The sequence below is a fragment of the Stegostoma tigrinum genome, chromosome 38 (assembly GCF_030684315.1).
Source record: "Stegostoma tigrinum isolate sSteTig4 chromosome 38, sSteTig4.hap1, whole genome shotgun sequence".
Lineage (NCBI taxonomy): Eukaryota > Metazoa > Chordata > Chondrichthyes > Orectolobiformes > Stegostomatidae > Stegostoma > Stegostoma tigrinum.
In genome coordinates this window covers 14,414,454-14,441,590 of record NC_081391.1, presented here as the reverse complement: position 1 = coordinate 14,441,590, position 27,137 = coordinate 14,414,454, and the positions used below count along the sequence as shown (strand labels likewise).

At 46.4% G+C, this 27,137-nt stretch overlaps 1 protein-coding gene across 1 annotated transcript; it reads left to right on the top strand.

Annotated features, from left to right (window-relative positions):
* The first annotated feature begins 3,503 nt into the window (after positions 1-3,503).
* tmem150b (transmembrane protein 150B) lies at positions 3,504-26,571 on the top strand. Its single transcript, XM_048521509.1, has 7 exons — positions 3,504-3,580; positions 10,149-10,223; positions 13,010-13,069; positions 16,085-16,152; positions 20,926-21,053; positions 23,794-23,971; positions 26,055-26,571. The coding sequence occupies exons 2-7, from the start codon at positions 10,159-10,161 to the stop codon at positions 26,237-26,239; spliced, it is 684 nt and encodes a 227-aa protein (XP_048377466.1). The 5' UTR covers positions 3,504-3,580; positions 10,149-10,158; the 3' UTR covers positions 26,240-26,571.
* The last annotated feature ends 566 nt before the right edge of the window (positions 26,572-27,137 follow it).

Here is a 27,137-nt window from a genome sequence, read left to right as displayed (position 1 = left end):
CCTCCATGCCCTGGAGGAGGAGGTGGATGTGAGCTGCCTTCTTGAACCGCTGCAGTCCAGCTGCCGTAGATCCACCCAATAGTGCTGTTATGGGAAGGAGTTATGGGATTTGGACGCAGAGACCCTGAAGGAACATTGTCATGTTTCCAAGGTCAGGACTAGCAGTGGGTGGTGTTTCGCCAGAAGCTGCTGCCTTCCTTTCTCCGAACTGATCGAGGATGTGGGTTTCAGAAGGTGCTGTCTGATGATCCTCAGTTGTGACTTTACCTCCTTGGAAGTGGAGCCCATCAAGCCAAACACAAGCACAGAGTTTTAAAGCACAGAAAGTGGCCCTTCAGCCCATCATGGCTGTGCCAGTCATCAAGCACCTGGTACCATTTCCAGCACTTGACCCATAGCCTTAGAGCATAGAACATAGAAAAGTACAGCACAGTACAGGCCCTTCGGCCCACAATGTTGTGCCGTGGAATAATCCTCATCCAAAAATAAAATAACCTAACCTACATCCCCCTCAATTCACTGCTGTCCATGTGCATGTCCAGCAGTCGCTTAAAGGTCACTAATGACTCCGTTTCCACGACTACCACTGGTAAAGCATTCCATGTGCTCACAACTCTCTGGGTGAAGAACCTCCCTCTGACGTCTCCTCTATACCTTCCTCCTAACACCTTAAAACTATGATCCGTCGTGGCAGTCAATCCTGCCCTGGGGAAAAGTCTCTGGCTATCGACTCTATCCATGCCTCTCATTACCTTGTACACCTCGGTCAGGTCACCTCTCTTCCTCCTTCTCTCCAGAGAGAGACGTCCGAGCTCAGTCGCCTCTCCTCGTAAGACAAGCCCTCCAGTCCAGGCAGCATTCTGGTAAACCTCCTTTGCACCCTCTCCAAAGCCTCCACATCTTTCCTATAATAGGGTGACCAGAACTGGACACAATGTTCCAAGTGTGGTCTCACCAGGGTTTTGTAGAGCTGCAGCATAACCTCGCGGCTCTTAAACTCGATCCCCCTGTTAGCCTTGTAAGCTAATAATCATCGAAAAATCTTTTAGATATAGCAATAGCTCATGCACCTACTACCCTTTTGGGGCAGTCAGTTCCAGATCATTTGGGAAAAAAAAACCCACCTTCCTTAAATTCCCTTTGAACCTCGTGCCTGTAGTCTTAAATACATCCCTGGTTATCATTGAGCCCTACATGCAGGGGAAATATTTCTTCCCATCTATGCACCTCATAATTTTGTGCACCTCAATCAGGGTTCCCCCCACCCCTCCACCGCCCAGCGTACCTGCCCCAGCCTTCTTTCCTCTGAGGAAAACAACCCCAACCTATATAATCTCGCCCTTCCTACCTTAAACCTATCTAATCTCTCCTCAGAACTAAAGTTCTCCAGCTCAGACACCATCCTGGTAAATCTCCTCTAAAGGAGGTCAATGGGTCGCTGATACAGATCTCAGATTCCTTGTTTAACTGGATTACAATCAACCGTCTCATATCTCACCTTGATTTAACCCACCCCTCCTGTATGACCCACTGTCCCTCTCTAGTGAGGGATGGTGCCAATTGCGCTCAGTGATCTATGGAAAATTACTCTTCTGCATCTCCCTCCTCAGTTCAAAGTCCCAGTGACTGTCAGAGCTGACTCAGTTGACAGTGCTAATGCTGAGAATGGAAACAATAAGGTCACAAGTCCAGGGCGATAGTTCCTATTTATTGCACTAAGAGTCATTGCAGACCTCATACTGGTTGCTAACTTGCGTGTCATCCCATCGGCAACTCCTTTTTGTGAAATCACGCAAGAAGTTTAGATTAAATCCCTTACACACCCTGGAGTGAAACCCCCAATTTCTGCCACGCTTGCTCAGGAGTGTAAATCATATTCCACTCTCTACGCTCAGTCCTCTATCTGTATAACCCAACATTCTCAAAGACTAGTGCTTGTCTAGTTTCAGGCTCGAAACCCATTAATGTAGGATGGGATATTGATAGTTGAGGCTTTCAAGAGGAAATTTGTCCATTATTTGACAGGGGAAAAAGAAATCTAAAGCTAGAGAAAAGTGGGATGTGGGGAGTCATTCTGCCTTTTCACAGGCTTTTTGCTTTATTCATTTGCTCTCTGGTTTTGAGTGTTGCTGTTCATTATCACACGCCCAGAGTTGGGGAGGACTTTGTGTGTGAACTGCTGCATTGCAAATGCTGATGGTGTTAACCACCTCAATAATCATCAAATCCCTACAGTGTGGAAGCAGTCCATTTGACCCATTGAGTCATACTAACCCTCCAAAGAGCATTCCACCCAGACCCACCCACCTATCCCTGTGACCCCGCATTTCCCACAACCAATTCACCTAACCTGTACATCTTTGGACTGTGGGAGGAGACTGGAGCACCTGGAGGAAACCCACGCAGACACAGGGAGAATGTGCAAACTCCACCCAGTCACCCGAGGGCAGAATCAGACCTGGGTCCCAAGTGCTGCGCGGCGCCACTGAGCCGCCGAGCCATCTTTGTTCAAAGGAGTTCTCCCCAGCAAGGATGAAAAGCAAATTGTAGATATAGATGTAGCGACATGGAAGCAGGCCATTCAGCCCATCAAGTACCACTCAGTGTTTACAATCTACATGAGCCTCCTCTCAGCCTCCCCCATCTAACTCCATCTGTCTGAACTCCCTGACTTCTTTCCCTCATGGCTTTACCCAGCTTCCCCTTAAAGTAATCAATGCAGTTTGACTTGTTCCCTCCTTGAGGTACCAAGCTCCCCATTCTCAGTCCTCTTACGAAGAAGGGCAGTACATGACATGAAGGGGAATTTGGAAGTGATAGCGTTCATACAGCAAAGATATAATGTTGATCCCACATTCCCAGGAGAATAATTAGTGGAAAGCCATTGGTTAGTTTGTGCAGCTGGTTGCAATGTTGAATGATCCCAACAGCAAGGGTTCAATTTCTGTACCCGTGGGGCACACCAGGCCTTTTCAATCACATCCTTTGCTGTCTTTCTCTCTCTGTGGGGCAGCACAGTGGTTCAGTGGTTAGCACTGTTGCCTCAGAGCAGTAGGGACCTGGGTTTGATTCCAGCTTTGGACAACTGTCTGTGTGCATTTGTCCCACAGTCCAAAGATAAGCAGGTTAGGGTGGGTTGGCCATACTGAACTGCCCCATAGTGCCCAGGGATTTGTAGGTTAAGTGGATTAGCCATGGGAAATGCAGGGCTACAGAGTAAGGGTTTGGGTGGGATACTGTTTGAAGGGCCAGTGTGGACTTGATGGGCCAAATGGCCCACTTACACACTGTAAAACCTCTATGTGGTTGTCTGGGATTGTGGTGATGTTCAGACTTTGGAGAATAGTAACATCTCAGCTGAACTTTAATTCGTATCCCTACACTAATCCTGCTGAATTTGATTATTCTTCCCTAGGGCAAACTTATATGTTGTTTAGGGTTATACATGAGTATATACGGTAGCAATCACTGAATGAACTTCAAGGATTTCTCAGTGGAAAACAGTGGCTGCTTATGCATAGAGTTAAAGTACACCCAAGGGATTGGTTCCATTGCTTTCACTTTATTCATTTGGAAAGAGGTGAGTGAGCTATACTTTAAATATACGCAAATCTGTATATAAACAGTAAATTCAACAGGAAATTTGTTGTTTAAAAATAAGTTCTATGAGCCCAGCTCTGGAAAATTGCTATTTGGCTAAAGGCAGTGCTGAACCAAGAAATGTCGAACTGGGTTCTATCCCTGGTCCATACCTTGCAAACTGGCCTCAGCTGGAGTCGATGTAGGATCGCCGCAGTTTTCTCGGATTAGGGAGAGGAAAGGAATATTAAGGAAGATAGAGAGGCCAAGTTTGGATTCCTGGTCCAGATTTGCATGAAAAAAGCAGATCAGCTTTTCAGTGCAGCTCCACATGGTTGAACATGCCAACTGCTCTATGAATCTTTAATACCTCAAGCCAGGCATTGGAATACTCCCCCTGCTAAGGATTCAATACTTCATCAGCATAGCAGGCCGTAAGAAACTTAATCGGTAAGTAAATTAATCAAATTAATGAAGCAATATTTTCAATGAATCGGATTGTATTTACTGATCTTATCGCCAACTGTTCCAATTTTTTTTGAGTATTGTGGAGGTGCTGGTATTGGACTGGGCTGGACAAAGTCAGAACTCACACAGCACATCCCCAGGTTATAGACCAACAGGTTTATTTGAAACAACAAGCTTTCGGAGCGCTGGGATAGCAAGAACTGCAGATGCTGGAGTCAGAGATAACACAGTGTGGAGCTGGAGGAACACAGCAGCCCAGGCAGCACCAGAGGAGCAGGAAAGCTGATGTTTTGGGTCAGAAAAATGGTCCCAACCCGAAATGTCAACTTTCCTGCCCCTCTGATGCTGCCTGGGCTGCTGTGTTCCTCCAGCTCCACCCTGTGTTATCTCTTTCGGAGCACTGCTCCTTCATCAGGTGAAGATATTTTGAGTATAGGTGATTCTGCTAAGCAACTTCTTTCTGGGAGCCAGAAAGGAACCAAGCATAATTTCAAATCACACTCAAAACATAAACTGATTTCTCCAAAACTCCCAATAGATGAGTAAAAATGTGGCAGAACTTTATAACCCAGAGTCTTTCCATCTTTGCAGCTACCTGAACTTGCATAAGGAGTGAAATGGAAGTGCACACATAAGGTTCTGCTATTATTACCAAACGAAAGCTTCATCAAGCACTTAGTGAAAGTACTGGCAAACATTTTAAACTTCATTTTCTTGTTTTCTTACTTTACCTAATTAAACAGACCTTCTCCCATGTTGTGCAAGTTTGTTGTTTAAGTATGCCTTGGTGAATTTTTGCTTCTGTAAGCAAGACTAGGTTGACTGGGCTTGTACTCACCGGAATTTAGAAGAATGAGGGGGGTATCTCATAGAAATATATAAAATCCTGATGGGACTGGACAGGCTAGATGTGGGAAGAATGTTCCCGATGTCGGGAAAGTCCAGAACTAGGGGCCACTGTCTAAGAATAAGGGGTAAGCCATTCAGGATTGAGATGAGGAAGAATTTCCTCACTCAGAGAGTTGTGAACCTGTGGAATTCTCTCCCACAGGAACTGGTTGGGGCCAATTTATTGGATATATTCAAGAGGGAGCAAGATGTGGCCCTTGTGGCTGAAGGGATCAGGGGGTAAGGAGACAAAGAGGGGATGGAATACTGAGATTGCATGATCAGCCATGATCATCTTGAATGGTTGAGCAGGTTCGAAGGGCCAAATGGCCTACTCCAAACATATATGTTTCTATGTTTCTTTTGCATCTGGCAATAAATCTGACAAGGTAATCTTACCCTGAGCTGGCCCTTTCTGCTTTTGGACATAATGGAAAAATATATATATTTTGTGGGTTTCTGCTGTATTTTCTGATGTGGAATAAGGAACAAAAAAAATGTCAAAACTGGAAACCCTCATTCTGCTAAAGGAGAGAAATGTTTAGTTCATAGAATCCCTACAGTGTGGGAACAGGACTTTGGCCCAACAAGTCCACACCAACCCTCAGAGCATCCCACCCAGACTCAACCTCTATAACCCATCTAATGTACTCATCCCTGGACACTATGGGCAATTTAGCCTGGCCAGTCCACCCTCACCTGCACATCTTTCAAATGTGGGAAGAAACTGAAGCACCTGGAGGAAACCCACACAGAGAGTCGCGTGAGGGTGGAATTGAACCTGGGCCTCGGGTGCTATGAGGTAGCAGTGCTAACCACTGATCTACTGTGCCACCCTGCTGCCCTAAAAGCCACCAACTCACAAGCTCGCCTTCTCTGAGGATTGAACTCAGGACCTTCAGATTATGTGACTGCTTGTAGAGACTAGAAACTAGCCGTGAGCACAAGGGAGCTTGTTCTGAAAGTCTTCTGTGCCCCATGAATAGAGATTCCCACATTAGCTGAGCTATACCAAACCATAAATATAGAATCTTTGGTCAAGTCAATACTTAATGATTATAAGTAGTTAATATGCAGAGTGTTAACTGCAAGACAACTATGTGGGGATCCACGTTGACATGGTTAGTTCCTGATGTAGTACAGAAGACAAGTAAGCAATGTGGGATTTGTTGGGATAGGGTGAGGGATAAAAAAAATATAGAAGTCATGATTTATTTACACAAATGTAAACTCTTAAAGAAAACACAAACTGTGATGTGTGAAGGTTTGGTGACCAAGGAATTTGTATGGAATGATATTTTTCCCTGGAATTATTTGGTGAAAGAAAGCGAGACTGTGGGGTTAAGACGCCCTTTTGAATTGTCACTTTTTCCACTCCCAGTTCCTTTCCTGAATATCCAGATTCTGTTCGGCCCACGATAGTGTCAGACTATTTGACTAAGGCAGGGTTTGACGATGCAGCTGTGGAGAGGCTGCATCCCCCCGTGTGAGAATCTAGGACTGGAGGATGTACTCGCAGAATGAGGAGTCAGCCATTTAAAACAGAGAGGAGGAGGAATCTCTTCTCTCAGCAGGTTGTGAACCTTGGGAATTCTTTACCGCAGAGGGTTATCGAGGCTGGATTGGTCAGTATATTCAAGACCGAAGTGGGTATATTTCTAATCAGTAAGGGAATCAAAGATTATAGGGAAAAGGCAGGAAAGCCGAATTGTGGATTGTCGGATCAGGCATAATCCATAATGGTGGAGCAGATGCGATGGGCTGAATGGCCTACATAGACCACAAGGAAAAGGACCAAAATAGGGCTGTTCAGCCCATTGGGTCCACTCTGCCATTCAATGAGGTCATGTTTGATCTGATAATCCTTGACTGCACTTTCCTGCTTTCTCCCCATAACCCTTGGTGATCCTTTGCCACTTCTGCTCCTAAGTCTTATGGGGCCTAAGAATGCGAGCTAGAAACATCATAACTAGGAGCAGAAGTAGGCAATTCTGTCCCTTGAGCCTGCTCCGCTATTTCATGTGATCACGGCTGATCCCGTCTTGGACTCAGCTCCATTCTCCTGCCTGCTTCCCATAATGCTTAACTAATTAAAAATCGGCCTATCCCCTCATTGGATTTATTCCATATCCCAGCATCCACTGCACTCTGGAATGATGAATTCCACAGAGAGATAATTCCTGCTCCTCTTCCTTTAAGGCAATTAGTTCCTCCCCATCTTTCTTTTAGCCTCAAGCCATGCCCCCTCGTTCTAGATAGACCACAAACCTCTTGTGGGGCAGTGTGAAGCTTTGCAATTATCGAATGAGTCTAATGACTCAACAATGAATAGAAATTAAAACTGCAGCCTTTCTTGATTTGGGACACAAGATGGCGCGAGTGGAGGGAGAAAGTGGTGATTACTTATGAAATCATAGGTGCAGCCGGGTGAGGATTACTGATCACAGCAGATCACGACTGAACACCTTGTGGATATAGTAGCCACACACCTTAGCCGGGGCGAGGGAAATGAAGTCTGTAAGGGCTGCAGATACTGTAAATCGGGAACAAAAAACAGAAACAGGAGCAAAATCAGCATCAAAATCAAAATCAGGAACAAAAGAACAAAAAAAACAGAAGTTGCTGGAAAAGCTCAGCAGCATCTGTGAAGAAAATAGCCAGAGTTAATGTTTTGGGTCTGGTGACCCTTCCTTAGAGTTAGTGAAACATAGTTGTAGTTGTGTAGTTGTAAACACTTGTAGTTCATCGGACTTGAAAAGTTAACTCGGATTTTTTTTTGCTTCACACATGCTGCCAGTCTTGCTGAGCTTTTCCAGCAACTTTTCTTGTGTACCTTTCGGTCTTTATGCACTTGTAGATGTTTACAGCACTGAAGGAGCACATTTGGCCCAAGGTGACTGTGTCAGTCAACAAAAATCTAGCGGCATTCGTCCTGTTTTCCACCTTTTGACCCATGGCCCCCTGCAGGTTATGGCAATGCAAATTAACTACTTAAATACTGCTCAACTGTTAGGAGAGTTTGAGACTCAACCGCACCCGCCACCCCCATCGTTTCTGGATTGAGATGGGGAGAAAATTCATCACTCAAAAGGTTACGAATCTTTGGAATTCTCTCTGCCAGAGTTTGTGGATGCTCAGTCGAGTATATTCAAGGCAGAGGCCGATAGATTTTTATTTGGGGGGCTTCTAAGTGAATTCAGGGACACAGAGATAATGCAGAGAGTGGGATGAGGTGGAAGCTTGGCAGGTCTAACTCCAGCTGGCCTTTCTACTGTTCTCAATGTTGCAATCTGTTGCGGTTCGACACCAACCCCAACCACTTGAATAATCGGGATAACACGGTGTGAAGCTGGATGAACACAGTAGCATCAGAGGAGCAGGAAAGTTTGACGTTTCGGGTCGAGACTCGTCTTCAGAAAATTAAGGGTCTCGACCCGAAACGTCAAACTTTCCTGCTCCCCTGATGCTGCTTGGCTTGCTGTGGTCATCCAGCTTCAAACCGTGTTATCTCAGATTTTCCAGCATTAGCAGTTCCTACTATCTCTGTAACATTTGAATAATAGCCAAACATTGAAAGCTATCAAAGTAAAGCCCTGGCACTGTGTGTTCAGACAGGGAGCAAAACCTTCAGGAGAGAGGAGAAAGGAGAAATCGACAGAGAAAAAGCAAGAGAAACCAACTGATTTGACTAGATAAAGCCATTCTTTCATTGCTATTGGGTCAAAAGCCTGGAATGACCTCCCTAACAGTACTACTGCAGAAGGAACAGCAATAATTCACCACCACCTTCCCAAGGGGCAGTGAGGAATGGGCAATAAAGGCTAATGTCACCTCCTGCATTGCCTCCTATCCTGTGAGCGAATAAATAAATTGTACCCAGACATCCTGTGCCTCTCCATAGATCTGTGACAGGAAATTCCCCAACTCTGTATGATTGCCACATAATCGTTTAGGCTTGATCAATGAATGGGTTGTCAGCTTTCTCTGCAGCGAAGATCGAACAAAGCCCCGGATTTTTGGCCTGCGTTTTGCTGAAGATGTCTCGACAGTAGTGCTCACAATCTTTAAATCACACAACAGTCACCGGGGCAACGAGCTTGTTTTAAACACTGAGCTAAAATCTCGAGGCGGGAACATAGGAAATACAACCAGGAGCAGGATATTCTGCCCCTTGAGGCTGCTCTGCCATTCAGTAAGGCCTTTGCTGACATTCCTCTTCAATGCAAATTTTCCTCACCAGTCATGTTACCCTTGACATCTTCAAATTGTAGAAATCCATTGCTCTCTGCCTTGTACACAATATCTGAGCCTCCGCAGTGCTTTTGAGGGAAAGAATTCCAAGGATTCATCACGCTCTAAGTGAAGGATTGGCCTGCTGTGTTCATCCAGCTCTACACCTTGTTATCTTGGATTCTCCAGCATCGGTAGTTCCTACTATCTCTCCAGGAATTCCTTCTCATCTCAATCCTCAATGGCCTTTCTCTCATTCTGAGACTGTGTCCCAGCCAGGGGGAATGTCCTTTGTACATCTTCTTTGTTGAAACCTGCAAGAATTTGGCTGCTTCAATGAGATCGCCCCCTCATTCTCGAAAACGCTGGGGAATAGAGGCCCGGTTTCCTCAATCTCTCTCCTGATAGGACAATCCTGCCATTCCAGGGGGCAGTTGGATGGGGCTTTGTAATCCTGTCCAAAAGCCAACTGACAATCCAACATTGGCTTTCTTAGTCAAGGGCTAACCTCTCGGAAAGATTTCCCATGGCAAGGTACACAGGCGACCGTTGGGTGAGGTCTTTAGGGTCCTGGAGTCGCCTTGTGATAATGCCATAGAACATCACCTTACTGAGTGTAAACACCATGGTGTGGGCAGAGCTAACATATCTCTGGAAGAACACTGCTAGATTCCAACAACCAGAATCAGGAATAGAGAAGTGTGAACACACAAAGAAGGTAGATTAGTGTTCCCTAATGTAACTATAAGATAAAAGCCTGGTATACCTATGACTTCGCATTAATGTTTCAGAAATAACGTTACTTTAAAAGCTAAACCCAAGGACAGTCCTTGACATTGCCTTCTCTTTGACCAGTCTGTAAAGAACCCAATTGCATAGTGTAGCATCAAGCTGCACCATGAAAAGAGCAATTGCATGAGAAAAGGTCTGGTAATGGGTGGTGTTGTATTTCTGAGTAACCATCGGTTTGCAATCTGTTTCAGACTCTGAAGGATGTGGGGATGGGCCTTCCTCCCCATCTTGCTGGCAGTCAGTGCAGCAGGAGGTTGCTGGGCAGTGTAAGTATGCTTTGAGCACTCGTGCATGTCGTATTTATGTACGTTACCATAGCTCTCACTTCTCACTCCAGTGCACTGCTTCACCCCCTTCCCATCAGGTCTCCTTCCAGCATGTAAAAACAACAATAGCAGGCTGCTACATTGCTGTAACAGCCCAACCCACAGCACTTCCCTTTCTAGATCAATCTGCCATGATCCCATTGGCTCTAGAGCGCAAGTCTCACGGTATCTTAGAGCTGGTGATAAATTGTACTTAAAAGATCTCAACCGATCCATTCCTCTTCTGATTAGGAGAAGAGGGTCTGTTTCTGTGCCACGTGACTCTATAAGACTCTCAGATGCAGGCTAGTGGTCTTGTCTTTTCTCCCATTAGCTTTCCCAATCCTTAATATCTAGTGTTTGTGGGATTGTACCTTCTTTCTTCTGTCTTTCCTTTGCTACTACTCTTAGGATCCCTTCTGAGCCTTCTACTGTAGAGTGACGTACAAACTAATTGTGCAAAATCTTGGCCATTTCCTCATTTCCTCATTATTAATACCCGGTCTCATCCTCTGAAGGACCACCATTCAGCACCTCTTCATTAGCTTTTCTGTTTCTCCAAATGTCCGTAATCTCCTGGTCTACCAATAACCTTTGCAGCACAGTCCATCTTTCTTTTTCAATTTTATAGCATTCTTAGCTCCCTTCATTAGCCACTGATGCTGCTTTCTTCTTGTACAGCTATTCTCTGGACAGAATGTGTCTTTTGTAGAGACTTATATTAACCTACAAAGAAGGGGAAGAGGCCCCCAAGCATTGCTAACAGCATTTAGGAAGGTCTTGGCTAATCTGACTGTAACCTCAAACCCACGTTTCCGTCTATCCCGATCACCTTTCACCCTCTTGCCCACCCAGAATATGTCGGCTGCTGCCTTAAAAACATTCAGAGGATCCTCGGGAAGAGAGTTCCAAAGACTTGCGGCCGCGTCTGTTTTAAAAAGGTGACCCTTTCATTTTTACACCATAGCACCTAGTTCCAGGGTGGCACGGTGGCTCAGTGGTTCTCGCAGCGCCAGGGACCTGGGTTCAATTCCACCCTTGGGCAACTGTCTGTGTGGAGTTTGCACATTCTCCCCGTGTCTGCGTGGGTTTCCTCCGGATGCTCTTGTTTCCTCGCACAGTCCAAAAATGTGCAGGTTAGGATGGATTGGGCATGCTAAATTGCCCATAGTGTGCAGGCTGGGTGGGTTAGTCATGGGAATTGCAGGATTGGGTCTGAGTGGGATAATCTTTGGAGGGTCAGTGTGGGCTCGATGGGCCAAATGGCCTGCTTTCACACTGTAGGGATTCTAGATTCTCTAATAGGTGGTAGCATCCTGTCCTGTTATAAACACCTTTATTTAATGTTCATTGATTGCATATCATGAAAACTTGGCAGAGGCAGACTTGACCGAAGCATTCAAGAGCGAGCTAGATTATTATTTTAAAATGTGTGGTTATGGGGAGAAGATAGGAGATTGGCGTTGAGGGAATCACTCATTTGCAGGGCCAGCACAAGACAGTGGGCTGAATGGCCTCCTTATGCACTGTGATTTCTCCAGGCCCACGTTTCGCACCGTCAGACTGATTTGTGAAATTGCATCTTGTTATGTTGACTCTAAGGTTTTGGAATAGATCTGTAGCTCAGGTTGTGGATGTTGAGGTTGGTCGGCTCGCCAAGCTGGTTTGTTATTCCGCAGACGTTTCATTACCGTGCTGGGTAACATCCTCAGTGCAGCCTCCGATGAAGTGCTGTTGCGCTGATGGCTTTCTTAGTGGGTTTCTGCTGTTCTTGTGGGTTGTTGATGGCTGGGGGTGGTTTCTATCTCACCTTGCGTGGTAATACCTGGTTTCTGAGGCACCCATGTTGACTCCTATTCAGAGGATCCTTTGCTGCTTGAGGCCACTTATTAAACCTGTCTCATTACAGGGTCTAAAATAAGCTGTTCCCTGTATGATTCCAGGATGTGTTGTTCTGCAAGCAGCCAAGATTACATCACCTTCTTAGTCTAGGCACAGTTTCATCTAAAAGCGATCACTTTACTTCCACAATGTAGACCCAATCATTGAACCTTCTCAACAATTCTTCTCTCTGTTCCTACTGAGAATTCCTCTTGTGTTATTGTATTTCTTATACTGGAGTCAGGGCAACTGTTCGTTAGCTCCCATCCTGTTTTTCCCACATTCTTGACTGACTTCTGCCGAAATTAGTTTTAAGTTTGGCGCGTTCAATCTCTGTTCGGCTCTTGAGGACCAGCCGATAGAGCCATTACCTCTGAATCAGCAGGTTATCACTTCACGTCCCTCTCCATGATATCTGCAGCCCCGAACCTGTGGAAGTTGACAGCAATCTGACTGACATTCAAAGGTGATGACACTCCAAACGTACTTCATTGGCTGTATGACGCTTTGGGATTCATCGTGGTTGTAAAAAGGTGCTATATAAACGCCAGGTTTCCTTTGAAAGCAGCGTCAGTATCAATTCCTTTTAACAAGTGGTTGACTTTCCATTCATTTGGACATTTCTTTCTCACAGCAGTTTAATTATCATCAAATTTCACGTCCAACCTTTGGGCTTTGGTTATCATGTTATGCCCAATTCATGGTTGAGTCATTGTGTAGTCTTATGACTCTTCTAAAATCATCAGTGCTCCCAAGTGTCAGATTACCAGGCAACATTATCTTATCTTATTCATTTCTTGCGTTTTTTTGTGTGATATGCAAATATTAAACAAGCCATTTTGACTTTGCCTGTGAATTCCCTGCAGGTTTGGAATGGCGGTGGTAAATGGTTCTGTGAACATTACTGTGGAATTCCCCTACATCAGGTAATTTTGTTGCTGCTGACAGATGCATATCGCAAATCTTCCAAGATATCGTGTTATTGCTCAAACCCACTGACCTAGAACATAGAACATAGAACATTACAACACAGTACAGGCCCTTAGGCCCTCGATGTTGTGCCAACCTGTCATACCGATCTGAAGCCCATCTAACCTACACTATTCCATGTACATCCATATGCTTATCCAATGATGACTTAAATGTACCTAAAGTTGGCGAATCTACTACCGTTGCAGGCAAAGCGTTCCATTCCCTTACTACTCTCTGAGTAAAGAAACCACCTCTGACATCTGACCTATATCTTTCACCCCTCAATTTAAAGCTATGCCCCCTCGTGCTCGCCGTCACCATCCTAGGATAAAGGCTCTCCCTATCCACCCTATCTAAACCTCTGATTATTTTATACATCTCAATTAAGTCACCTCTCAACCTTCTTCTCTAATGAAAACAGACTCAAGTCCCTCAGCATTTCCTTGTAAGACCTTCCCTCCATACCAGGCAACATCCTAGTAAATCTCCTCTGCACCCTTTCCAAAGCTTCCACATCCTTCTTATAATGTGGTGACCAGAACTGTACGCAATACTCCAAGTGTGGCCGCACCAGAGTTTTGTACAGCTTAGACGTGACCTAGACAAGCAAGGTACATCCTAGTGTAGGCGGCGTGGTGACGGATCATTGCCACTCTACAATGTAACTTGCAGCCCTGACTTTGTACAGGCACGTGTGTTCCAAAGGAGACTGGAACAGGAGTAGGCCATTTGGCCCCTTTCGCCCGGTCTACCATTCAATGTGATCATGGTTAATCATTGAGCTCAATTTCCTAATTCCGCTCTTCCCTCATATCCCTTGATCCCTTGAGCCACAAGAGCTATATCTACCTACTTCTTGAAATACATAAAGTTTTGGCCCCAATCACTTTCTGAGGCAGTGAATTCCACTGGTTTTCCCCACTTCTGTGGTTGAAGCTATTTCTCCTCATCACGGTCCGAACTTGGTCCTTATTCTGAGACTATTTCCCATGTTTCTAGGTAATACGACGTGCGTGAAACTTCCTGTTTGCATCCAACCTGTTTAGCCCTGTAAGTGTTTCCTAAGTTTCATTGATCACATCCTCTCCTTCAAAGCTCTACACAGATCAGTTCTCTCAATCTCTCCTCATAAAACACCCCAGGGATCGGCGGTCACTGGACTTGAAACATTAACCCTGTTTCTCACCCCACGGATGCGACCAGACCTGCTGAATTTCTCCAGAAATTTCCGCTTTAGTTCGTTTTTGACCTCCAGTATCCGCGGTTCTTTGTTTTATTTTAGTTTTAAAACTTTCCTCATGCAATGTAGTCATTGCAGACTGGGTCAACATTTTGTGCGTATTTAAGAGTCAATGTGGAGCTGAAGTCACATAGGGGCCAGACCAGGTAAGAGTGGCAGATTTCATTCCCTAAAGGGCATCAGTAAATCAGATTAGTTTTTTGAATGTCAATAGCAAATGGTTTTGCAGTGACCCTTGGGCTAGCTTTCTAAAATAGAAATTGCAGATTTTTAACCGTCGCCACAGTGGGGATTGAATCTATCTGTCCATGGCTATACATTACCAAGCCAGTGGCATTACCACTGTACCATCATAAGACATAGGAGTGGAAGTAAGGCCATTTGGCCCATCGAGTCCACTCCGCCATTTAATCATGGCTGATGGGCATTTCAAATCCACTTCCCTGCACTCTCCCCGTAGCCATTGATTCCTTGTGAGATCAAGAATTTATCGATCTCTACCTTGAAGACATTGAACGTCCCGGCCTCCACTGCACTCTGTGGCAATGAATTCCACAAGCCCACCACTCTCTGGCTGAAGAAATGTCTCCTCATTTCCGTTTTAAATTTACCCCCTCTAATTCTAAGGCTGTGCCCACAGGTCCTAGTTTCCCCGGCTAACGGAAACAACCTCCAAGCATCCACCCCTTCTAAACCATACATTATCTTGTAAGTTTCTATTAGATCTCTCCTCAACCTTCTAAACTCGAAAGAGTACAATCCCAGGATCCTTAGCCATTCATCATACATTAAACCTACCATTCCAGGGATCATCCGTGTGAATCTCCGTTGGACACGCTCCAAGGCCATTATGTCCTTCCTGAGGTGTGGGGCCCAAAATTGGACACAGTATTCTAAATCACAGTTGAGGGAAGTGGTATAGGTGCATTTAAGGGCAACATAAATAACCACACTAGGAAGGAAGAAACATACGGACACGCTGACAAGGTTAAATGGTGTACGATGGAAGGAGATGCATATGGGCTAGAACATCTCTGCTGGGCCAAACAGCCTGTCTCTGTTGTTTTGGACCAGACCAAACCCTCAACATACATTCAAGCCTAGACTCCACATTTTTCTTTTTTTAAAGGCAAGTGCCAGGCAGCAGTCCAGATGCAATTCAATGGGGCAAACCACCAGTTTTGAAGCAAAACACACTTTATGAATGCATCGTAATTAAAATGCAACAAAAGAAATTGGAATAATTAACTCTGTTGGAAAGCTTAACAGAATAATAGATCATTTAACTACTAAACAGCATCTGTCCCAATGTAATAACATCCCATAAATTCAGCAAAGCAGATAGTCTCACGGGCAATTCTCCAGTCCAGGAATAGAAGACATCGAGGGAAAACTCTGAGGAAGAGAGAGAGAAAGAGAGGGTAGCAGGGAGAGATGTACTGCAGCTTCCAAACCCAGCTTCGAGTGCCCAGCTACTGGAAAAACTAAAACCAAGAATTCTGGTTCTGTGTGAGCTTGTTAAGGCTGTTTCTAATGCTCCAACTTAAAACAAAAACCAAGGCCCCGCAAGCCGTTTCATTTATTAGAGTCAACAGCTTGTCACCTCAGTCTTCAAACCTCTTTCAAGCCCTAGCATAGTCACACCGTGCTATTCGTTCTGTGTCATGTACGTTGCTCTAGCCAGCCGAGCGATAACCAGGTGACTTTTGACTTTCTGTTCTTCCCTCAGTGTTTGTGGGGCTGAACCACCCCAGAGCTGCATTTTTGGCCAAGTGATGAACGTCGGGTCTTTTCTGGGTGAGTATACCACAGATGGAACCCTTTAGAGGAGATGGGGAGAACCATTCCAGGCACACCTGATGTGGGCAGTGAGGCTCAGTGATGCCAAACTCCTCCCGGCGCGAAACAGAGCCACAGCGTTCACAAGGGGCAGCGTCTGGCCAACGCCTCGACCCCCTCTGATAATGGAGCGAAAACTCAGCGCTGCTAGAAATCAGCAGCAGCTATCGAGAGAGAGAGGATGAACGAACCTATGCAGTCCAACATGGCTCTTCTTCCGAGCTAGAACAAGATGCAGGGGAATAGTCTGCCGAGGGTCGTGCTGCAAACTCTCAGAACAACAATCTGTGCCTTTCACTGGCTGCCTGTTGGATTTTTTTTATTTCAAAAACATATTTCATTCATAAAAATATCTATATACACATACATAGTCACTGAAGAAAAACCAAAAGAACTGCGGATGCTGTAAATCAGGAACAAAAACAAAGTTGCTGGAAAAGCTCAGCAGGTCTGGCAGCATCTGTGGAGGAGAAAGCAGAGTTAATGTTTTGCGTCTGGTGACCCTTCCTTAGAACTGTTCGGAGGAAGGGTCACTGGACCTGAAACATTAACATCTTTGGACTGTGGGAGGAAACCAGAGCACCCAGAGGAAATTTTCACAGACACAGGAGAATGTGCAAACTCCACACAGACAGTTGCCTGAGGGTGGGATCAAACCTAGGCCCCTAGAGCTGTAAGACAGCGGTGCTAACCACTGAGCCACCGTGCCACCCCTAAGCAGTTTAGTTTTATACAATAGCATATGAAGAAACAAACAAACATTGGAGTTTGACCCTATCCAAACAAACAAAAGGCATTTCTTTTTTGTACAAGACTATATTTACATACATCCTGAGGCAACTACAGGGTCAGATAACTGAACAGACCCCATTTACCTTCAGCAGGAAGACCTCAGACTGTGGTCTTTCTCCGCTGTTCCCTGATGCCCCAAGCTTTAGTGCGTCCCTCAGCACATAGGTCCAGGCCTTGTAATATGCCAGTCTGCAACACTCAATCGGGGCCAACTCCTTACTCTGGAAGCCCAACAAGTTTTGGGCAGACTAAAGAGCGTCTTTCACCGGGCTGATGGTTCTCCAGGCACAGTTGATGTTTGTCTCAGTGTGCGTCCCGGGGAACAGACCATAGAGAACAGAGTCTTGTGTCATGGAGCTGCTCAGGATGACAAAGACCAGAGCATCTCTCTCCAGACTTCCTTTCCAAAGGCACATTGCAGAAGGAGATGTGTCACATCTGCCCCTAGTCAGTACCTTATGATAAAGGTCACACATGACTACAGAAAGCCAGGAGGCACAATAGCATAATGTTGCTTATCTCTCCCCTTTTCAATTGTTGTTAAAAATGTAACTAGTTCACAAATATCCCTTTAGGCAGGGAAATCTGCCACCCTTACCTGGTCTGGGCCTACATGTGACTCCAGACCCACAGCAATGTGGTTGACCCTTAACTGTTAACAAAACACCGAGAGAAATCCAGATGCTGGGAATCAGGAACAAAAATAGAAAATGCTGGACTGATTTGGACCTGATTTTAGGAGGCACGGTTAGTAAGTTTGCGGATGACACCAAAATTGGCAACATAGTGGACAGTGAAGAAGGTTATCTAAGATTACAAAGAGATATTGATCTGAGGAAGGCTGAGGAGTGGCAGATAGCATTTAATTTGGATTAATGTGAGGTATTGCATTTTGGTACAACAAACAAGGACAGGACATATACAATTAATGGTGGGCCCTGGGTGGTGTGGTAGAACTGAGAGACCTTAGGGTTCAGGTTCATATTTCTTTGAGATTTGCATTACATGTAAACAGGGTAGCTAAGAAGGCATTTAGCACACCTGCCTTCAATGCTCACATCTTTGAGCATGGGAGTTGGGCTGTCATGTTATGGTTGTACAGGACAATGGTGAGGCCCCTTCTGGAGTACTGTTTGCAGTTCTGGTCTCCCTATTACAGGAAGGGTATGAGAGGGCTCAGAAAAGATTAACCAGGATGCTGCTGAGAATGGACAGTTTGAGTTATAAAGATAGTCTGGACATGGGTGACCTGATAGAGGTTTGTACAATCATGAGGGTTACAGATAAGGTAATTAGCGAGGGTCTTTTCCCTCAGGTTCAAAACTAGGGGGCATGTTTTTACGATGATAGGAGAACGATTTAAAAAGGACATGAGGGGCAACTTTTTACGCAGAGAGTGGTTTGTGTGTGAAATGAACTGCCAGAAGAAGTGGTAGATGCCGGTGCAGTTACAACATTTAGAAGACATTTGGATAAGTTCCTGCATCAGGAAGATTTACAGGGATATGGAATAAATGCAGGTAAGTGGGACTAGTTTAGTTTGCGAACATGATCGGCATGGAAGGCTCTGTTTCTGTGCTGTATGACTCTATAACTCTATAATTCAGGGGGTCTGGCAGCATCTGTGGAGAGAGAGCAGAGTTAACATGACCCATCTTTTGAAGTGTTCTGAGGAAGGACTCGAAACATTAACTCTGGTATCTTGCCACAAATGCTGCCAGACCTGAGTTTTTCAGCAATTTCTGTTTCTGACTCTCAACTGTTCTCTGGGCATTTAGGGCTGGGCAATAAATGCTGGCCCAGCCAGAGACAGCCACATCCTCTGTATAAATAAAAAGGACTGCCAACTCTGATTGGGTGCATTCCTGGAGGATTGATCACATCTTCTCCCCTTTTAAGCTGCCCAGTCCCTGAGCTCATGCTATTGACACTTGACACGCCCATCATTTCTTCATAGATAACAAGGTGTGGAGCTGGATGAACACAGCAGGCCAAGCATCATCTTAGGAGCAGGAAAGCTGACGTTTCGGGCCTAGACCCTTCATCAGACCCTTTCTGATGAAAGGTCTAGGCCCGAAACGTCAGCCTTCCTGCTCCTCTGATGCTGCTTGGCCTGCTGTGTTCATCCAGCTCTACACCTTGTTGTCTCACATTCTCCAGCATCTGCAGTTCCCATTATCTCTCATCATTTCTTCATCCTGCTCTTCTGAACCAATTGGAAAATTGACTCTCCGATTGGATAGTCAGTCAAAAATGTCTTTCTCTCCTTCTCTAATTCATCTCTAGTGAATGGACAGAGTTAGTCAAATAAACATTTTTCAAAAAGAATTCTACTACTTTTTAAATCCTCTGATTTATCTCTGGGGTGTATTTACAGAGATTTTGTTTTGTTTATTCATTCAGGGGATGAGGGCATTGCTGAACAGGCAGCATTTATTGCCCATCCCTAATTGCCCAGAGGGCAGTTAAGAGTCAACCACATTGCTGTGGGTCTGGAGTCATGTGTAAGCCAGACCGGGTAAGGATGGCAGTTTCCTTCCCTAAAGGACGTTAGTGAACCAGATGGGTTTTTACAGTCAATTGTCAATTGACTTATGGTCAACATTAGACTCTTAATTCCAGATTTTTATTGGGTTTGAAATTCCGGCAGATGCCACAGGAGGATTCAGTCCGAGGACCCTGGATTAACAGTCTATCCATATTACCACTAGGCCATCACTTCCCCTCTTACCCAAGTTTCCCATCAGATCCTGGAGTGGACGTTGAACACGGAATCTTTAGACTCAGAGGTAACAGTGCTACCCACTGAATCACATCTGAGTGACATTCCTGTCCTGGGGACTTCAGGCTAATCCCGGACAATCAGCAATCAGCTGTAGTACTACTATTCACCTCAAGGAGGAGCCAGAAGGGTCCTCCCTTCTTGATCGTCTGATCGCCATTAGCAGGCATGACAAATACAAAGACTCCTGTCCTGTCTGCACACATGGCAATGAGGGAAATGAGGTGGGCAACCTGCCCATAGCAAGCACCCACTTACTGCACAGCGATAGCTTGCTCAGCCGTTGTGGATGGCTGAAGGAGTCAACCACATTGCGCTGCGGATGGAGTCACGTGTAGCTCAGACCAGGTAAGGAGAGCAGATTTTCTCACCTAAAGGGTATTAAGAATCAGTGCATACAAAGGCTATTCAACCCATGAAGCCTGCACCAACCATCCAAAGGACTTCCACCTTAGACCTACCCTCCCCCACCCCAATTTCCCATGGCCAATCCGCCTAACCTGCAAATCTTTGGACTGTGGAAGGGCACCAGAGCACCCGGAGGAAGCCCACGCAGACAACATGCAAATGGCACACAGGCAGCTATCCAAGGCTGGGATTGAACCCAGGTCCCTAGTGATGTGAGGGAGCGACGCTAACCACTGAGCCACCGTACCACCCCACGTGAACCAGCTGTGTTTTAAGCTATAATCAAAGATATTTTCGCAGTCAGTGTCACCGAGATGAGTTTTGAACATCACAGATTCCTTAATAAAATGACAGGAGCCATTTAGCAGAAGATTGTGTGAAAAAAGTTGCCCCCATGTCCTTTTTAAATCTTTCTCCTATCATTGTAAAGAAAAATCATTGTTTTGAACTCCCTCATCCGAGGGAAAAGACCCTTGCTAATCACCTTGTCTACAACCCTTGTGGTTTTATAAACCTCGATCAGGTCACCCCTCAAACTCCCATGCTCTAGTGGAAAAAAACCTTCCTTCCCACAGGATTGGCCTGGGCCTGTGGCCTGTACATCCAGTGACATTATCGCAATGCTGTCATCTCCCTTAGCCATTTGCTCAGGGCGCTTTTCTTGTTCTTCACCTGACCTAGAGGAATGAAGCTTCAATGCTTCGGAAAGGATGTTTATTTTTAAAACCGTTCTCTCTTGTTCTTTGCAGTTATCTGGGTTTGTGTCATCAGGTACCAACAAGTCATCGACTATGGATACCAGTCGGCGCTGAATATTGTCAGCCTGGTGGCTGGCTGCTTGTGTGCAATTGGAGGCTCCCTGGTGGGAAATTTCCAGGTAACTTGTTACGTGAGACTGAGTCGGGGCTGGGGATTGTGGTGGGGGGTGGGGGGTGGGGGGTGCGGGGCTTCGGGGGTGTGGTCAATGGTTTTGTCCGATTTTTGGGCGGATTTTCGCTGGGCTACGGTTTTTGCCAATAGCAGCTGCCAGTGCAGGCACGGGTGCCCCAGAAAGTTCGAACTTCAGTGAAGGCTCAACCAGCCTCCACTCCAAAGTTCCTTCCTCAGTCGGCCGTAGTTGGTTCATGGATCTGGCTTTCTACGGACTTCCAAACACTTTTGGAACAAAATGCGTGAGTTTACCCACACCGGCAGTTTTTCTGCTTCTGCGGTTTTTGTTTGTCTCTCTTGCTCTAAGCTGTTCAGGACTTTTCCCCCAACATTTTGGAAGCTGATAAACATTTGGATCTGATTGAACTTGCCTGCATGGCCGGACCTTCTGACTAGTTTCGGCCTCACTGGGACTCCTGCAGGGGACTGGGGACTCTTTTCTCTCAGAGAGTTGTACGATTTTGGTAGCTCGGAGGAGGAGGAGGTGGGCGTCATGGAGTTTTGTTAAGGTGGGGGTAGATAGATTCTAGTCAGGCGGTGGGGATGGATCGGAGGTTAGCAAAGGGTGGATGGGAATTCAGAATCTGGATGGGTCAGCCATGATCAAATTGGATGGCAGGGTAGGTTTGAAGGGCTGAATGGCCTACTTTACCTCCTAAGTCAGGTATCTGTGTGTAAGTCCCGTTCCTTAACATGCACACTTAATAAAAACCAAAGATAATGGGAACTGCAGATGCTGGAGAATCTCAGATAACAAAGTGTGAAGCTGGATGAACACAGCAGGCCAAGCAGCATCTCAGGAGCACAAAAGCTGACGTTTCGGGCCTAGACCCTTGATCAGAAAAGGACCCTTTTCTGATGAAGGTTCTAGGCCCGAAACATCAGCTTTTATGCTCCTAAGATGCTGCTTGGCCTGCTGTGTTCATCCAGCCCCACACTTTATCATCTAATAAAAACCAAAGGTGCCTTTGGAAATCTTTGGAAGGAAGCCTCACCTCAGGCCATCACCTTTCCCTCACTCTTCCCGCCTTTCCCCCTTGCTGATTGGCTCAGGACATAAGTCCTTATACAGGTGCAAAACACCAAGGATGGCTGGAGCAAATTACACGCTACTAATGTGCACATTTTCTGGGACCATGCTGCATCCTCATTCCTCCGGCATTGGGTTTGGTGACAGGTGGGTGACCCAATTTGCAAGCCATAGGTGCCCACTTGAAGGCCAGTTAAGAGTGGACACCTGCATCGCCACCTTGAGGTGCCCACCTCCTCTCTCACTGCCTGTCTCTTCACTGCCTGAACTGCAATCTGTTGCTCCCTGTCTGCTGCAGCGCCTCCTGCTGGCCCTCCAATGCCCAGAGTCTCTGCCATCCCAAAGGGACTGGGAGCCCATTCTCTGGTCATTCATTGGCTAATTCAGAGGACAGTGACTGCCAATGATGGGCCCTGAATCAGAATGGGGTTGTGACCGCCATTTGACCCTGAGATCAGAGTCCCCACTCCAAATCCTGCTCCTGGACTAATGATCCAGTAGGGGGCAGTACAGCTTGTTTTGTGTGTGAGAGAGGGGGAGGGGGAGAAAGAGAGCCTCAGTCATGTTAATATGGCTAATAATCGATCACTTAAATAAGAGGTGATTAACTCTGCGAGTTAGTTTATTTAACACAGTAAAGCACGTTATAAGTTGTGAATCAGACAGCACAGTAAAGCCATTGACTTCTGTGAGTGCAACTAAACTGCCAGGCAGAGTCACAACATTGTATGCACAGCCCTTAAAGCAGAACGACCTTAGAGGCAGGGTGCACATACAGCAGCCTCCACCCCGAGACTCCTCCTCCACAAGTTTCTAATGTTCTAAATGAGAAAATGGCCTGGTTCCCGTGGTGCAGACTGCCTGAAGGAGGATGGCCTACATCCTAGTCCTTCCCAGGGACGTGAAACTCTGAAATGGCTGGAAAAATCCAGTCTGCCTCCCATCACAGATTGCTCAGTGGTGCTGGCAAACTGCGCTCGAAATCCATAATCTCTCAGTGAAGGTCGTGCCCAGAGCCCCTGGGTGACTATCTCCACTACGTAAGCCACTATACCTGAGGGCGTTGTAAATATGCCTCCTGCTTTCCCTTTGATCCAAGTCCTTATTTCTCACTTCCCATGGTTTTCTCCTTTGGGCCCCTCCCACAGAGTCCCTCATATAAAAACTAAACTCGGCCAGGAAGCTGGAACAAATGAGGGAATAAAAGTGCTGGAGAAACTCAGCAGCGAGTGTTGGAGGGAGAAGCAGAATTAAGCCTCGAGTCTGGTGGAACTGTAGGAGCAAATTGCTGCAGATGCTAGAATGTGGACTGAAAGCAGCAAAACGCTGGAGATCACAGCGGGACAGGCAGCATCAGTAGAGAGAGAGCGAGCCAAAATTTCCGGTCTAGATAATTCTTCATCAGAGCTGACAGCTCTTCGGTAGAAGAGTCATATGCTCGCTGTTTTTCTCTCTCTCCACAGCTGCTTCCAGACCTGCTGAGTTTCTCCAGCACTTGCTGGGTTTGTTGGCTATAGTCTGGCTGAACGGGCCTGTCCCTCATTGCTGTCTGCTCGCATCATGTTGCCGCAGGTGATTCAGTGGTCTCAGAGGGAAGAGGGTTTAAAAACACAAACTCCAGTGGGGGGATTAATCTCTTCAACCTTTATCTCAACAGACTGTCAACCAAATTCACGTCCACCTGGTGGGAGCCTTTCTCGCCTTCTTTATTGGCAATCTCTACTTCTGGCTGCAAGTGGGACTGACCTACAAGATCACACCCAGGCGCGGAGGCAAGTGGATCGGGTTGGTTCGGATAGGCTCCTGCCTCATATGCTCAGCTTGCCTCATCCTGTGTATCCTTTAGCCTGAAGGGTTGGGATAGATTGGGAATGTCCCCAATCCGATGTGACGGCCTCACTCCGATTGAAATCCCAGCCTGGGGAGAGAGGGAACAGTTTGCGCGATGAGGAATTTCAGCCCGTGTGGGTAAATTGGTGAAGGCAGGGCAGTTCTCTTCAAACAGGATTGAGATTTTCCAAATCTGGGAGTTGGGTGGGCGGGATATCCCGACCGCGCAGGCTTGGAGAAGCAGCTGCCATTAGTGTAAGGATTGGCAACGAGACGGCACACGGATCAAAGGAATTGCGGTGCAAAGAGAAACCTTTCTCTCAGCGAGGATTGAAAGTGTGGTGGTTCATATTGAGGGATTTGGATGACCATCTGAAAAGGAAGTAGGTGCAGAGTAATGGGGCGAAGGTGGACAGGGGCCAGTCGGTACTAATTCGGGGGCTCGATGGGCCGAGTGGCCTCCATCGATGCTCCAATTCATGTGTGATTGAAAACCTCATTCTCTGAAGAACTCAAGGGCTCAGAAAAATTGTTCTTCCCAGAAACCCGATTAGATCGATGCCCAAAGCACCTCAGGAGCTTTAGTAGGTAAGGTGAGCCATGTGACAAGAAGGCAGGCTTGGGAATAATCAACCACTCACTCAAAGACGGGTTGATTAACCCTATGAGTTAGTTTATTTAACACAGTATAAGTTATGAAACATGCATTGCAGCAAAGCAACTGATTTCCTGTAAGTGTAGCTAAGATGTCAGGCAGAGTCACAACATTGTATGCAGACAGTAGATAGAGGCATAGAATCCCTACAGCGTAGCAGCAGGCCGTTTTGTCCTGTCTAATCTACACTGATCCTCCAAAGGAAAACTCACCCAGTCCAACCCATCCTTTCCCATGGCTAATCCACCTAGCCTGCACACTATGAGCAACTTAGCACAGCCAATCCACCGAACCTGCACATCTATGGACTGTGGGAGGAAGCCAGAGCACGCAGGGGAAACCCACGCAGAGAGAATGTACAAACTCCACACAGACAGTAACCTGAGGGTGGAACTGAACCCAGGTCCTTGGTGTTGTGAGGCAGCAGTGCTCACCACTGAGCCATCCCCTCCAGGGGGAATGATCTAAAAGGCCAGGCACACATACAACAGCCTCAGGTTCTGCTCTTGGGTTAACATGAGTTAACCCATTGATTATCTCCTGGGATCTGGACTACAAAGGACACTATTGACCCGGGGTGGGGGGTGCGCAGGAGAGAGAGAGAGAGTGGGAGTAAAATCAACCAGAATTCCTGTGGGGATAGATCAGGGCTCGCCGTAGAGGGGTCAGGGCTCCAAGTGAGGCTCAGAGGCCGAAAGGTTTTGAGGCAGTGAAGGCTCTCAAGGAGCTCAGCTCGCCTTGGTGTGCCCCTGACAGCTCTGCAATGCCCTCTGTCCCCTTCCTGCTGTCTTAGACCCATTGTCCACCTCAGTACTCCCCTGGGGGGGTGTGGCGGCAAGTTTTAAGCTTTGAAATGGGGGTTCAGAGTGGGAGAACCTTAGGGGGCGGGGGCGGGGGTGGGGGCCAGAGGTGAGTCCTCGAGTTAGACGGCCCAAGGAGAGACCGATTTGGCGGAGAGCAGGTTCCTGCCTCAGCCTGGAAGAAAACCAGAAATTTCTAAGGTTTGAGAGTAGGTTTGTAGCTCGGGTCGCGGGAGTTGAGGTTGGTTGTCTCGCCGAGCTGGTCCGTTGTTCCGCAGACGTTTCATTTCCACCGATTTGACAACATCAGGATCCTGGGCACAGGAATTCTTGGAAGCCTGGTAACTCCGCTAAGAAAGCCATCAGCAAACACATAGAACTCGACCCCAATCTATACTCCATTGCCAAGGCAAACCGGAAGTGAGGTAATCCAGCCCAACGGACACCTGAATTAAAAAAAAAGGCGGGAAAACGCACTGATGCTTCATCGGAGGCTGCCCTGATGATGTCAGGCAGCACGGTAATGAAATGTGCACAGAACAATGAACCAGCTCGGTGAGCCAACCAACAACAAAATAATCAGAAATGTCCGTCGACGCCTTTTCTTTCTTGACCACCCTCCTCCCCGAGCAGTGCCGATGCTACATTTCTGGAAGAGGAGAACGGCAGCAGCCATTTGCGAGTGGATAGCTGCCATGGTCCTGCTCCTTCTCTTTGGGCTCTTTGCTGTGGATTTCCGGCACATTGATGGCCAGTGCTTCCACGTCATTCGGGAAAAGGCCAGGATCCAGAATTCAACCACCACGCTGGAATTATAGCAAGCAACAGCTGTCATGGACTGCAGTACCGACTCTAAAAGAAAATAAAGAGCGCCTCGTCAAGTTGACCGGTCTCGTTCGCCGCTCTTTGGGCTGTTAAGGTGATTTCCGCGCTCCTACCATGATGCTTGATTACATTAAAAAGGTGCTGCATAAATGCACGTTGTTGGAGTGTAAACATTGAACAGTTGACCTCAGGCATTCGAGGGATCTGAGAAGTTGAAGGAAAAGGAGTGACCCGTATTGTGAACACACATCTCCCTGGTTTTAACCAACTCTGTGGCCATGATGTGGAGGCACCGGTGTTGGACTGGGATGGATAAAGTCAGAAGTCACACAGCACCAGATTGTCATCCAATAGTTATTGGAAATCACAAGCTTTGAAATCACTTCACCTGAAGCTATTTCCCGAAAGCTTGTGTTTTCAAATAGACCTACTGGCTGATAACCTGGTGTCATGTGACTTCTGACTAGAGTTAGGATGGAATGACCACAATCTACCGAATAGACAGACAGCCTGGATGGGCTGAGTGGCCTCCTATAGTTCTATGATGCTATAAGTTACATTGTACTGGTAGGCTGATCGGGAGGCTCACTGCGTCTGCTCCTGTGACCGACTAGATTCACATTAGCAGAGATACCGAATCAATGCGATGCTACCTTAGATAATCTTCAGCTGTTCCAAACTCCTGGCCAGTCCAAGTAAAATGTACTTACTGCTGAACTGGTAACAGACCACCAGATTTTCATCTTATTCAGGTGTTCCACAGAATCAGGAAGAGACTGTACACAGGAGTGGGAATTAGAGACATAAGAGGGTGTGTGTGTGTGTGTGTGTGTGTGTGTGTGTGTGTGAGTGTTTGTGTCTGTGTGTGGATGATGGGCAAATGTGTGCGTC

Bases quoted from the DNA above. Each gene is read 5' to 3' on its own strand.
- tmem150b (XM_048521509.1), top strand. From the start codon at position 10,159: ATGTGGGGATGGGCCTTCCTCCCCATCTTGCTGGCAGTCAGTGCAGCA. The intron at 10,224-13,009 runs GTAAGTATGCTT...AATTCCCTGCAG, and splicing joins GCAGGAGGTTGCTGGGCAGT to GTTTGGAATGGCGGTGGTAA. The intron at 21,054-23,793 runs GTAACTTGTTAC...TTATCTCAACAG, and splicing joins CCCTGGTGGGAAATTTCCAG to ACTGTCAACCAAATTCACGT.